The sequence below is a fragment of the Mauremys mutica genome, chromosome 12 (genome assembly GCF_020497125.1).
Source record: "Mauremys mutica isolate MM-2020 ecotype Southern chromosome 12, ASM2049712v1, whole genome shotgun sequence".
NCBI classification, from domain to species: Eukaryota; Metazoa; Chordata; order Testudines; family Geoemydidae; genus Mauremys; species Mauremys mutica.
The window spans coordinates 81,881,711-81,895,733 of NC_059083.1; the positions used below are offsets into that span (position 1 = coordinate 81,881,711).

Here is a 14,023-nt window from a genome sequence, read left to right on the forward strand (position 1 = left end):
GACTAAGGGTTAAAGGCCACCATAGATGATCAGCATCAAGAGACGATTGCATCAGAGTCTCTTTACTGGCAAAATGTTCTGAAAAGGCTCATTGCCATTGTGAGAATGCTTGCTACCCAAAATCTAGCACTGCGTGGCACTTCAGATCAGCTGTATGTGCCAAACAATGGAAACTTCCTTAAAACCGTGGAGTTGATGGCTGAGTTTGATGCTGTACTCCAGGAGCATCTAAGAAGAGTTACCACCCAAAAAATGTACACACACCACTACCTTGGAAAAACAATTCAAAATAAGAACAAACAGTTACTGGCAACAAAAGTCAAACAGAAGACTGTGGCAGATCTGAACTCAGCAAGATATTACTCTGTTATTCTGGACTGCACATCTGACATCATCCATACGGAACAAATTACATTAATGGTGCGTTTTGTAAGAACAGAACCTAGTGAAAATGTCCCTGCAATGGTGACTGTCAGAGAGCATTTTCTAGAATTTATTGACATTGATGATACTACAGGAGCTGGTGTGACAAATGTGCTTCTTAAAAATCTGGAAGATACGGGAATTGTGTTAGCTGACATGAGAGGTCAGGGCTACGATAATGGTGCCAACATGAGAGGAAAGAACAGGAGTGCAGACATGGATCCGAGAGTTAAACCCTCAAGCTTTTTTTGTCCCATGCAGTTCTCATTCATTGAACTTGGTGGTCAGTGATGCAGCATCAGTGTCTAGTGAGGCTGCTGACTTTTTTAATGTAATTCAAAGCATCTATGCATTTTTCTCTGCATCAACTCATCGATGGCAAATTTTGAAGCAACATCTGAGACCATCCTCTCTGACACTGAAACCACTGAGTGCCACACGATGGGAAAGTCAAGTGGAGGCGATAAAGCCTATCAAACACCAAATTGGGAAGATGGATGATGTCACAGTTGCCATTATGGAGGATAATGCTATGACAGGAACTGTTCATGGGAGAACAGTGGCAGAGGGAAAAGGAACATCAGAAACATACATAATTTCAAATTTCTGTCTGGCTTAGTGTTGTGGCATGACATACTGTTTGAAATAAATGTGGTAAGCAAGAGACTCCAAGGTGTTGACCTTGATATATCTGGAGCAATGGAACAACTGGACAAAGCAAAGTCACACCTACAGTCTTATCGGTCAGATGAAGGATTTCAAAACGTTCTGAAGAGTGCACAGAAGTTGGCAGAGGAACTTCACACTGAAGCTATTTTCCCACCGATTCAAGAATACAAGAGTCACCGAAGAAGACGACATTTTGATTACGAGGCACGGAATAATCCCATAAGAGACCCCAAACAACAATTCAAAGTTGAATTCTTTAACCAGGTGCTAGATTGTGCAATAGTCAACTGAAGAACGTTTCATGCAGCTCAAGGAACACAGCAGTATATTTGGGATGTTGTCATACATATTCCAAAACTCCTCACTGTACCTGAAGAAGACCTACATCAGCAATGCAGGCACTAGAGACAGTGTTGACACATGATGACATGCACGATATTGATGCGAGTGATTTAGGTGATGAACTGAAAGCCCTTTCAAGATACATTTCAGCAGGATCAACTCCAAAGGCTGTCCTGGAATATATGTGCACGAATAAGATGACCACCCTCTTTCCAAATGCTTTTGTTGCTCTGTGCATACTTCTAACCCTTCCTGTAACAGTGGCCAGTGGAGAAGGCAGCTTCTCCAAGCTGAAGTTAATAAAAACACATCTACGCTCCACAACAACACAGGAGAGGCTGGTCGGCCTTGCAACCATCTCAATAGAGCATGAGCTGGCCCAGACGGTGGACCTTCAGGAACCAGTTCAAATCTTTGCAACCAAGAAGGCACGGAAAGCAGCACTTTGATTATTCAAACAGATATAAATGCCAGTGTTTACTATGCAGACAAGAAAAGTTACATTTGCTGTTCAGGCATTTGAAAGTTAAGTGTTACTTCAAAATTTTGGAAGAAGCCATTTTAAGTTGCTAGTTCTCCTTTCTTGGGGTAGGTAGCAGAGCAGCACCATGAGAGGAGTAGAACAGGAAGAAGGGAGAATTGAGACCTTTCAAAGTTTTGGCCCAAGCGAAGGGGCATGAGCTCCACCTCAGGTGCCAAAATGTGGGCAGGCCTTGCCCGGCAGGCTCGGCCCTGGCCTTCCTGGAGTCCAGCCGCGCAGAGGACTGAAGTGTGGGGCAGCCTGGGCCTTTGGGGGCTGAGGGACCCAGAGCCACTGCTGGCTCTGAGCTCTTCCAGGACTCGCTGGACACCCACCAGGCCGGGGGTGCAAAGGAGCAGGAAGGTGGGGCAGCAGCCCTGGCTGCTGTGTGTTTTCTACATGCAGGGCCATGCCCTGGTAGCCACCTGACCAGCCGAGGGGCAGTCTCCCTCCTCCTACCCCACACAGGAAGAGTGGGACGAGCACCCACTCTCCGCCGCGCAGCGAGCGCCCAGGCCTGCAGCACAGGGCCAGGCCACAGAGGGATCCCTACGGTTGAGCAGCAGGTGCCAGGAGCAGTCAGTGTTAACGGAGCAGGAGGTGAGTGCAGCAGTGCAGGACAGTGCCCCGCCCAGGGCCCCACCTCGCTGCACAGCAGCTCCAGCTCCCTGGGCTCCCCAGCGGCTAGCGGGGGACTCTGCTGCCCCCCCCCCCCGTGGCTCACCCCAGGCTGTGCGGGGCAGAAGGTGCCATTCCAATGGGACAAGATTGGAGAGGAACCAGGGTCCTGGCCTGGTCGGGACTACCCATGATCTCTGCTATTCCTGTCCAGAGCACCCCCCAGCTCTGCCGCTGCCCCTCCATCCTGCCCGCAGCCCCCCAGGAATGCCCAGCTAGAAGGCTGAGATCCCTGGCACTGTGCCAAAGGTCACATTTAATAGGTGCTGGTGCTGGCTGGGTCGGAATAGACCAGAACCAGCCGCCCCCACCTGGACCGATCCACGGCAACCCCTGTGTTCAGAACCGGCTCCACGAAGAACTCCACACGGCAGGACTCCTTGGGGGGCGCCTCTGGCACTGCCAAGCCCACCACGCGGTAGAGGGTGGCATGTGCCACCCCGAGGAGCTGCAGCTGCGCTGGCTGGGGCAGCTCCCGGCCCTGGCAGTGGATCCGGAAGCAGCGGGCTTGGCTGTGGGGGTAGGACCAGTGCAAGGTGAGGCTGAGGGAGAGCTGGTCTGCGCCAGGGCCCTTGTGCCACCGCACCTGGGAGGCCTGGGGGCTGGGCACTGGGGGCAGCGAGGAGTGCAGGCCGTCAGCATCCAGCACCTGCAGGGGAGACGGTGCTTAGCTACAGCCCAGGGCTCGCCCAGGCAGAGACAGGCTCTCCAGGCAGCACCCAGAAGGAGGGATCTCACTGCTGCCCCCACCCCCAGCCATCTGCAGGGGGCAGGGCTCCCCGGAGACGATCCCTCCCCCCCCCTGCTCCATAGGCAGATGTTGCTACAAGGGATGGCAGGTGGGCAGTGCCAGGGCACTGTGCCAAGCTGTGGCCCCCTCACCTGGATCTCCCCAAGGCGGCAGGAGAAGCGCCTCCCTTGCAGGCCTGGCTGGTGGCGTGACAGGATCAGCGACAGCTCGTGCAGGGCGCAGTCCCGCAGCTCCAGTTGGTAGCACCTGAGCGAGGGCAGAGAGGGGAGAACTGGCAGGGCTGCTGGAGAGACCAGGCCTGAGGCAGGACGGCTCCCTGGCTGGGGACACTCACCGCCTCATCCAACCTGCCGTGCTCTGCTGTCCACAGCCGCCGAGCCGCCCGGAGAGGTGAGGGGGCAGGGTGGGGAGGGGCTGAGGCTGATGTCGGGTGACCGGCCCTGTGGGGGGAACGGAGCAGTTAGGGCAGGGGAAGGGGGCACAGGACACATGGGGCTGGGGAGGAGCAGACGTGTCCCAGGCATCCCACCCTCCCCGTTCCCTTGCCAGCCTGTGACGGACCGATTCCCGGCCTGCCCGGCTCCTCACCCGGCAGGGCAGTGACGTTGCCAACATGGCAGGAGCCAGAGTCCCGTGTGGTGAGTTCCAGCGCGACCGCCACCTTGGGCAGCTTCTCCTCCAGTTTGTACAGCAGAGTCAGGAAGAGCTTGGGGGGAGCTGGCAGCTGGAAAGAGAAAAGGCTGGTGACCCCCAATCCACCCAGAGAGACAAGGGAGGGAGAGAGAGGGGGGAGGGAGTTACATGGGGTATAAGGCAGGTCACAAACACACAGCACGTGGCATGCAGCTGGCATGCTGAGCACGCAGCATGCACACCACAGGCGGCACCAGCCCGGCCCGTAGGCGGCACCAGCCCGGCCCGTAGGCGGCACCAGCCCGGCCCGTAGGCTGCATGCACACGCCGCGAGCTCAAACGCAGCACGCACACAACATGCTGTGCGCAAGAACCACAAACTAGGTCTGTGGCTGCACGCTCCTGGCCCCGAGCACAGAGGACGGTGCACATGCCACACACTCAGCTGCACCCGCCCCGTTCCCTTGGTGCAGTGCCCTGCCCTGGCTCCCCGGGAGGAAATGGGTCTTTGCCACACCCGCCGCCCAAGCACCCCCAACCTGGCACCCCAGCCCGCACTCACCGGACAGCCACGTGGCCTGCCTCAGGCGGGATGATCCCCTCGATCAGCAGGCAGCTGCCCCCATTCCAGGCGTCCTGCAGGGAGCAGCGTGTGCGCAGCCAGCTGCCTGCCCCTCCCGGCGCTTGCTGGTCTGTGAAGAGGGGCTGGATCTCCTGGGCACTCAGGTTGTACCAGGGCCTGACTTCTTCCTCCTGCAGGGGAGAGCAGCCCCGGTGAGCCAGGCCATGGGGCAGGCACCTGCTGCAGGCGAGGGACGGGCGCTGGCTGGGCCCTGTCGCACGCTGCACCCCGAGTCACTCTGGGGGTTGCTAAGGCTCAGGCCCAGGCTGAGCCCATCTCCCCAAACATCGGGACCTCCCGCCCCGCGCCTGCACTCACCTGCCCAGCCGAGAATCTCCCCGTGCCCATGCCCAGGCAGAAGCAGGTGCTGAAGGGCAGAGTGCTGATGCTGTGAGTGGGCAGCAGCTCCGCCAGCAAACCCCAGAACCTGCATGGAGAGGAGAGGAGAGGAGAGGCTGGTTATAGCAGTGCCCCCTCCCCCCGGGCACAGCTCAGCACGGGCACCAAGGACCTCACCCAGTCAGCAGGCCCCTGGCACGGGGACACGAAGCACAGCCCAAGATGCAGCCAACCAGGGGGCAGCATCCTCCCCCCAGAGCTCTCAGCAACTCTGCACCCCACTGGGGTCCCTACGGCTCAGCCCGGCGCCAGCGTTCCAGCACCATAGGCCAGCCACGATCCACGGCCTTCTCAGTGCTCCCATCCACTTCCCCGCACCCCAGCATGGACACCCCGCACCCCCAGCCCGGGCACCCCCCTTCGCCGCACCCCAGCATGGACACCCCGCACCCCCAGCCCGGGCACCCCCCTTCCCCGCACCCCAGCATGGACACCCCGCACCCCCAGCCCGGGCACCCCCCTTCCCCGCACCCCAGCATGGACACCCCGCACCCCCAGCCCGGGCACCCCCCTTCCCCGCACCCCCAGCCCAGGCACCCCCCTTCCCCGCACCCCAGCATGGACACCCCGCACCCCCAGCCCAGGCACCCCCCTTCCCCGCACCCCCATCTCCCCCAGCCCGGGCACCCCCCGTCCCCGCACCCCCATCTCCCCCAGCATGGACCCCCCCATTCCCCACCCTCCCCAGCCCGGGCACCCCCCATTCCCCACGTCCCCAGCCCAGTCACGCTCACCTGTTCTCGTTCTGCAGGAAGTTCTCCTTCCCCAGGTGCTCATAGACCCAGCCGGGGGCGAAGATGGCAGCTGAAAAGCCATGCTTGCGGATCAGGCGCAGAGCCTACGGAAATGTGGGGGTGAGACGCTCCCTCCCGCCCGCCCCGCTCAGAGCCCGGACGGGCTGAGCCATAAGCACCGGGGCTGCCAGCACCCCAGCCAGCCAGCCTGGGGGATGCTCTCCCTGCCCCCAGGGCACCAGGCAGCTCACAGGCACCGCGCTGTCCCTGGGAGACGGGGACGGACCCCGGGGGGAGGGGGGCAGAGTCCAGGGTGGGGGGAAGCCCCCGTTCCCCAGAGGAGAACTCAGGCTCCAGGCCTCATTCAGCCTCTGGCCACGCTCCAGGGACACCTGCCCCGGAGCCCAGCCGGACCCCAGAGCCCACCGGAGGATCTCACCCAGGGCGAGGCCCTGCCCCCGAAACGCCCTTAGGCCAGACTCAGGCACCTTGTCTGTCTCAAAGCCACCGCCTACGACCTCCCCGCGGGCAAAGACATCGATGCCCACGTAGACGTCAGCCAGGCGCTCCCCGGCCTGCGCTCCCATGCGCTCCAGGTGCTCCTCCTTCCAGTTGTAGTTCGTGAACAAGCCATCGCAGGCGTCAAAGAACACCCTAAGAAAGGGAGAGCCCCGGTGATGCCCACCCCCTCCTCCCTGAGAACAGGCCCTCAGGGGAGGGGTCCCTCCCCACAGGATGGCCCCCCAGCTGCAGCCCCCCAGCCCAGCTCTGCCGGGAGCACTTGGGCGGGACAGGGTGAACATCAGAGCTGCCAGGGGTGGGACTGGGAGCCGTACCCCTGCCAGGGAGCCAGAAGGGAAGGGTGCCTTGCTACAGCCCATGGGCCGGGCCAGGCCAGGCGCACCCCCCATGGGGCAGTGACCCCAGGCTGCACGGCCGGTACATGCCACCCTGATTGCGTTGTCTTTGCTGCCTGCGAAGGGGAGGGGGCGGGGGCTGGGCTGCCAGCTGCGTGCCCGGGGCTCCTGCTCTGTCCAGCGGATGGGGGCACCCCCCCCTCACCTGTTCTTCTCATTCAGCTCGTTCTGCCACTTCAGCTCCCCGCTCTGCAAGACGCTGTCGTACCAGAGCACCAGCCCACCGGGCACATCCTGACGCAGCTGCTCCCGCAGGTCACGCAGGAAGAGGGGCAGGTTCCGTGCGGCTGCCTCCTGCATGGGGGAGGGAGAGAGCCGGCATCGCCCGGGGGCACCATGTCAGGGATCCCTGCACCCCAGGGGCTGGGCGAGGCAGGACAAGCCGTGGGGGGAGGGAAGGGGAGGGGCAGCAGGGCGGCTTGGCTCACACTCAGGGTGTTCTCGATGTTGACCAGCCAGCCGTCAAAGCGGTAGAAATGGGCGATGCGGCCCAGCTGCACAGCCACGGCGTGGTACGCGGCTGCCTCCCCAGCCAGGAACGCCTCACACAGCTGGCCCCCGCTCGTCCACTCCGTGATGAACGTCCCTAGAGCCGGAGCACAGGTGGCAGCATGAACCTCACCCCTCCGCGCGCCAGGGCACTGGTAGGTCTCTGTACGGGGTCCCCAGAATACCTGCACGCGTGTGGGCAAGAGGCGTGGGCCCTCGCCAACCCCGGCCTGTCCCAGCACACGCTGCCGGGGGGGGGGGGGGCTGGCCGCAGCCCGCGCCCAAGTACTGCAGGCCCAGCGGGAGCTCCCAGCCGCTCCCTGCGGGCAGCACTAAACCACGAGTGCTCCCGCCTGCCCCCGCATCCCCTCACCCAGCACAGAGACGCCGTTCCGGTGGGCAGCGTTGGTCCAGGTGACGGGGGGGATGGTCACGGGGTGGTGGCTGAAGTACACGAAGATGTCGATGTACTGCCAGTGGTAGAACACGTAGGGGTCCCGCGAAGCCGAGCCCTGGATGAACCTGCAGGCAGAGGAGGGGGAAGCGGCTCAGGCTGGAACGGCGGCACTGCAGGAATGGTGCCCTGAACAGGGCTGGCCTGGCCCCAGTGACGGAGCACTTGTGGAGAGCGATGCCCGCACAAGCCCAGGGGCCAGGCTGCTGCTCTTCCCCCAGGAGACTCTCCTAGGGCAGGGAGAGAGCTGGCTGGTGCTGTAGCAGAGAACCGTTCATCCTCCTCTTGCAGCGGAGGGGTTTGCCCTCCCCTCTGAGCGCGGGTGGGCAGCTCCAGGGATGAGCTGGAAATCACCTTTCTGGGGGAGTTTTCAAGTGGGACATCATCAGTTATCTGGATTGCAGTGGTGCCAGGGCTCTCCGATCAGGGTCTGCCCTGGGCACGGCCCAGCCAGCCCCTGCCCCAGAGCTTCCCAGCCAAGCCGGAGGGTTTCTCCCCATCTCAGGAGCCGCTCAGCAGCAGGTGATGTCCCAGCCTCCCCCACCAAACCTGCAGGGGTGAAAACGTGCCTGGGGAAGCCTGCAAGATGGACACCGGGCTCCTGTGCCCATGGCCAATCTCCGAGGGTCCCGGTTCCATGGGGCTGGGTCACTCAGCTGCAGCAATCCAAATGGAGGTGTACGGGGAGACTCTGGCAAATCAGTAAAGTGCCTGAAACCACTATGGCTTATTGCTAAAAGCAGCCAAGTCAACAGGCTGTAAAGTGGCCATGCAGCTTGACCAAGGCAGGAGGGGAGGGAGTTCTGGGTACCACAGAAAGGGCAGCTTGACCCTGCATCCTTCCTGATAAGAATTGTGTTGAAGTTGCTGATATGCCCCAGGAATGTCTATTGGGGTCTCAAGGCTGCAGACTCTGGAAAACCCCACACCTGGTTAATCAATAATCAGAAGGAGCCTCTTGCTTGCCCATTGGAACTGTTTGCTTGACAAGTTTTCTTTAAGGGACATGGCATTGTATTACTAACGTATAAATAAAGGGAAAAAGCTTGAGATGGGGGGACTCTTCGGGACTGGTCTCTCCCTCTGGATGCATCTTGTGTTCCCCAGCGGCAGACTGGCTGCTGCTGTGCCACTCGAGAGCCACACTCCGCTCGGTAATTATCGAGGGTTGGGGGTGTGTTACTAACCTGTTGCGTAAGTGCTTGAGACTAGTAAAGTTTAGCTTTAAGTGAAAGCACTCTGGTGCTGTCCCGTTTGTGCCAGCCATCTATCGGTCGGGCAGCCGTGTCTCCCCTGATTTATTTCCTGACACCACCTCACATAGAGTAAAAGTTACCAAGAGCTTTTGGTTGAAAGAACCCCGGGTAACAGAGGTAGCACAAATGGTTTTCCAATAGGCTGCCCCGTGGGTCTCTGGATGCGATGAGTTTACACAGAGACACACCCCACCCTCTGGCTGATGGGAGGAACTGGCCAGAGCCCCCAGCATGAAGCTGGAGATGCACTGCAGATTAACAGGGAGCAAACAAGCTCCCACCTGATCGGGAGACAGCCCTGCCTTCCTGGGGGCGAGGAGCATTCAGTCTCCCTGTGACTTGCTCCAGGGATTCCTCCTCCGCTTGGCTCTAGACAAATGTATTCCACTACCCCGGCACACTGAGAACGTCTCCTCGGTGCTGAGCTGTCTGCAGACAGGCAGCCTGGGGGAGGCCAAGGCTAGCCCCTAGCACGGCTCTGCCCTGATTCCACAAGCAGCTTGGATGGTCCCACACACCACCTGGGTGTGGTGGTGTCCCATCTCGTGGCACTGAGACGAGAGAAGGAGAAGGGTCTGTCGGCGTTACAGAAGCAGAGGACAGAAAGCAAACCCAAGATTCCCCTTGGCAGCTATAACCCATGTCACGCTGGCCTCTGTGCTCAGCTGAGTGCATCGCTACATGCTGCCCACCAAGCCAGCGGAATCGCCAGAGACCAGTGGCTGGGGGTCATTAACCCAGCCCAAGAGCCAAGCCAGGAAAAAGCCACATCTCTGCAGCAGCAAACAGAGATGAACGCTCCTACCCGCCGCTTTAAAGGCAACAGGGTCTGGATGAACAACTGTGGGACAGCGAGCCAGGTCTCCTGGGTCCTCTTCCGGCTCTGCCACACCTGGGGCGAGTCCTTTCCTCACTCTGTGCTGCGGACAAGGGGAAGGATGTTCCTGACCCCCGCCCAGGGCCACTGCAAGGATGGATTAAAGTTTGCATGTAGTTCTGGAAGCGTGAAGCGCTGCGTAAATGCCGAGTCCCATCAGCAGAGGCCCACACGCCCAGCAAGCAGCGCTCCGTTCTGAGAGCCGTGAAGAGGAGGGGCAGCTGTGGACAAGTGCAGAGCCCTGTGGCCACCCCAGCTTCGCTCCTGCACTAGCATTGCTGGGGTCCCTCAGGCCCAGCCCCTACCTGTCCTCCAGGTACCCGTTCTTCATGTCGTGGCACACCAGCGTGCGGGGTCTTTTGCTGTGGACCGGAGGTTCCCGGTTAGCCAGTGGCATTGTGGCAACGTTGAAGTCATCGTCACTGGTGGGTTTCCATGCCAGCAGCTCCTCCAGGCTGGACAGGTAGAAGCTGATCGGCTCCGTGGTGTTCCGATCAAACTGCCTTGCTGGGAGGAGAGAAGCCAGAAGATGGCAGGTTGTTAACACTCGGCCGGGGGAGCAGAGCCCTCACTCGCAGCACCATGGCACTGCGACTGACCCAACGGCCGTGGCAGATGAGGCTGGGCCACGCCCAGAGGGCCTTGCACCTCTGTCTGGGCTCTTACCTGGCAGGGGGTGGGGGGCATAGCTGACTGTCTCGTGGAGGATGGGGGGTCCTTGGCTCTCCATGGCAGGCAGGAAACTGAAGAAGAGAATCAAGTCATCCCCGCAGAGACTAGGGGGCCTGGAGCAAGGAGCCTGGGGCTCCCTCCTCACTCCAGCCCCACACTCCATGGAGGGAAGATCAGGCATTTCAGGGAGAACCCAGCGCAGCTCACTGGGCTGGCACACGCATGCACCACCAGCAGGAGCCCGTTACAGTGTGAGCTGGTCCTTTAAGAGGGAGTCGAGGCCCAGATTCAGCTCGGAAACAAAGCATTCTGGGACTGCTAGTTCCAGCAGGACCCTGGGAAATGCAGGCAAAGCAAAGCATGCGGGGAAGGTTACCAGGATGGTCATTCATACCTAACCTTCCCTCAGAACACACCGGCTCCCAGGGAGCCTAGCTGGACGAGGTCTCTATGCAGAGAGACAGGCTGGTCTGGTGAGTGGGTTAGTGGGAGGGATGAGGTACCCTACTCGGGCAAGGGAAACTGAGGCAGTGGCTGCCCATGCAGCTGTGTTGCCCCCTCGGGCAGCCTGGGCTGAGAGCAGACTGGGCAGAAGCCATTTCTGAGCAGGGGGGAGCCCTACCTGGTGCCCTATGTCGGCTGATGCACAGTCCTGCTGGGCTCTGCATCTAACATCACCTGCTCAGCTGGAAACAGGAGTGAGCACGCTGGGCTGCTACCTCCTCTGATCTCGCCAGCCAAGCAGCGTCGGGGCGAGGCAACTTGTGGATGGCTGGGAGACTGCAAAGGACCTCCCAGCACCACAGGAGCTAGGGGTGGAGTCCTGCCCACCACATCCACACACACAACCCAGCCTCCCAACTAATGCCCCTTGCTCACAGGCCTGTCTAGACACGTGCTGTGAGCACGGGTACCTCTGTTCCCCATCACTGTGGAATTTGCGCCTGAGGCTCTCGGCTGGGGCAGGGTAGGAGTGATGAGAATGCAGTGGGAACACCAGGATGGGTAGGACGTGAGAGGAGGCTGCACACTGGGTGAGAGCTGGCACCAGCCAAACTCCTGCTTCCCAATTCAAACTGGGCACTAGCAGCGGGACCCAGCGGGAGGAGGGAGAGAAAGATGCAGCAAATTCCTTGCACAGGAGTCCTGTGCCTGGAGATGTGCTCAGCTGAGCCAGGCCAGCGAGAGGTTACCACCCAGCTGATATCTGACTGGCCTGGCTGGATTATTTTATGGATTTGCCAGGGAAATAATTTAATCTGCTGGGGGAGGGGGGTGTTACATGGGTCTAAAAATTTGCATTTTTTTCAAACTACACCAGGCTAGCAAATGGTAAAAGATTCTGGATCCAGCTAAAGATGGTGCAGAGTTCCTACTTCCGCAGATTAAGCAATAACAGATCAAACTGTTGAAAATCCAGCAGCTGCCTGCCCACCACGGCGCATGGCGCGGGCGGCTTTGAGTCGCCCAGACGGGTGATATTCTCAGTGTTCGGCGATTGCCAGGTGGGGGTGGGGTGGGGTTGCCCTGTGGGGGAGGGGACAATCGCCCCAGCTAAAAGAAGGGGTGCTCTGGACAGCAGGCCCTGCAGTGAGGCTGCTGCTGGGTCAGGGGCCCAGGGACACTGTTCAAGCTGGGGGGCAGTGGGGGACAAAAGCCAAACCAAGATGCCACTCGGCAGGCAGGAAATCGGGGGACAGCTCAGTGGTTTGAGCAGCGGCCTGCTAAACCCAGGGTGGTGAGTTCAATCCTTGAGGGGGCCACTTAGGGATCTGGGGTAAAAATCTGTCTGGGGATGGGTCCTGCTTTGAGCAGGGGGCTGGACTAGATACCTCCTGAGGTCCCTTCCCACCCTGAGATTCCGATTCTAAGACAAAGAGAAAGTGAAACGAAGCAGCAGGGCGCAGAGAAATGCGGGGAAAAACACAGTGCCAGAGAGCCCCGGCACACACCCCGCCACGCGCCCCCTGCACGCGCTCCCCTGGCCCGGGCCACGCGCCCCCTGCACGCGCTCCCCTGGCCCGGGCCACGCGCCCCCTGCACGCGCTCCCCTGGCCCGGGCCACGCGCCCCCTGCACGCGCTCCCCTGGCCCGGGCCGCGCACACGCGCGCACACACTCCCCCGGCACAGATCCCGCCTCCCCCCCGTGCCATGGGGCACATGCAGCGCCACCGACCCCGGCCCGCTCACCGTCTCTTCCCCGCCGCCGGCTCCGGCTCCCTCTTCTCCCCGCTCTTGGCTCCATCCCGCCGCCCTGCGTCCATCTCGCGCGTCCTCCCGCCCCGCTCAGCCCCCGCCCCGTCACCTGGGGCCAATCCCGGGCCGGGCCGGGCCGCGCGCTCAGGCTGCAGCCCGGGGGCAGCTCGTGGCCCAGCAGGCGGGGGGCGGGGGGGTCGCGAGGCGCTGGGGGGCCCGAGCCCAGCTGGGCCCAGGGGGGGGCGGTGCCCGGGCGCCGGGGCGGCTGTCGGCCTGGCGCAGGGGTGCGCTCCCGGGCAGGCTGGCGGGCAGGACCCGGTGCCTGTTCGCTGTGTGGGGAAGGGGCGGGGCGGGGGGCACAGAGCCCCGAGCCGGGGCGATGGTCTTTGGCTGTAGCGCGCCAAGGTGCCTCGCTGACAGGAGGAGGGATGTGGCCCAGGGGGTCCCTTCTCCCCCCGCCCCCCCCCCATGGCGAGCAGGCTCCAGGGGGCTAGTTTGGGCTCCAGATAATCTTGGTTAAGGTCCCTGACAGGAGCCCTGGCCAAGCAGGGTGGGGGACTTTCCCCTCCCCCCACCTCCCCCTCAGCTGCAGGGGAAGTGGTTGCCCAGGCACCACACTTGGACAGCCTGATGGTGAGGCTGGCGGGGGAAGGCAGCCTCCCTCTGAGCGCCAGGCCCCGCCATCACGCCTGGGCACTAGCCAGCCCTGGCGCCAGGGGAACTGCCGGCGCCGTGACACAAAGAGACTCCTGGCTCAGGACAGGATCCCCACACGCAGTGAACCAGGAGCAGCCACTTCTCGGGGGTTGGCGAGTCTGTTTCTCAGCCTTGCCCCTCCTGCCCTCTCTGGCTGCAGGCTCAGCGGCGTGGCCGGGGTCAGTATGACCCCTGCGGGAGCTAGCCAGCCTTCTGGGATAGACAGCGCGTGAGATTTTAAAAAATCCCTCTGTCTTCTCGGGGAATTATCTGCGCCCCCCCACACACACTCCCCGCATCACCGTTGAGTCCGGGCGCTTTGCAGGATTTAACATTCCCCTCCCCTCGTGCAGTAGGGCAGGGCTGTGATTTCTGGGGTCCAGGTGGCAACTGAGGACTTGTCCAGGATCACTCGGGGTGTCTGACAGAGCAGGGTCTGGGGCTCGAGAGGCTCTCTCAGCTCGGCCAGTGGGCACCCCTGAAGTCAGCATTGCTCTCAGGTCCTCGGTGCAGCAGGGCTGGATCATATGCTGCCAGGAAACGTGTTTGCTTTAAAACAACTCTTCTTGGGACTATTTTAGGTAACACTGGGGAGACATCTTGGTTTGGCAAAGCCGGTGTTTGCAGCCTGCAGCCTGGCTTTCACTGGCGATGGCCCTTTAAAGACAAAGGTTTGCCCACAGAAGTCATGTTC

At 61.1% G+C, this 14,023-nt stretch overlaps 1 protein-coding gene across 2 annotated transcripts; it reads right to left on the reverse strand.

Annotated features, from left to right (window-relative positions):
- Positions 1–1,916: 1,916 nt before the first annotated feature.
- Positions 1,917–12,716, reverse strand: ENGASE (endo-beta-N-acetylglucosaminidase). Of its 2 annotated transcripts, none has more exons than XM_044982591.1 (14): positions 12,628–12,716; positions 10,431–10,507; positions 10,070–10,271; positions 7,551–7,699; positions 7,117–7,274; positions 6,834–6,982; positions 6,260–6,425; positions 5,772–5,875; positions 4,957–5,065; positions 4,579–4,769; positions 3,972–4,123; positions 3,718–3,823; positions 3,515–3,629; positions 1,917–3,281 (listed from the first exon to the last, which is right to left on the reverse strand). In XM_044982591.1, exons 1-14 carry the CDS (start codon positions 12,699–12,701, stop codon positions 2,889–2,891), a joined length of 2,145 nt encoding a protein of 714 aa, XP_044838526.1. In that variant the 5' UTR covers positions 12,702–12,716; the 3' UTR covers positions 1,917–2,888. The 2 variants fall into 2 exon arrangements, with proteins under 2 accessions (XP_044838526.1, XP_044838527.1); XM_044982592.1 differs by lacking the exon at positions 12,628–12,716 and adding an exon at positions 11,059–12,299 and having other exon boundaries at positions 1,918–3,281.
- Between the last annotated feature and the right edge of the window lie 1,307 nt (positions 12,717–14,023).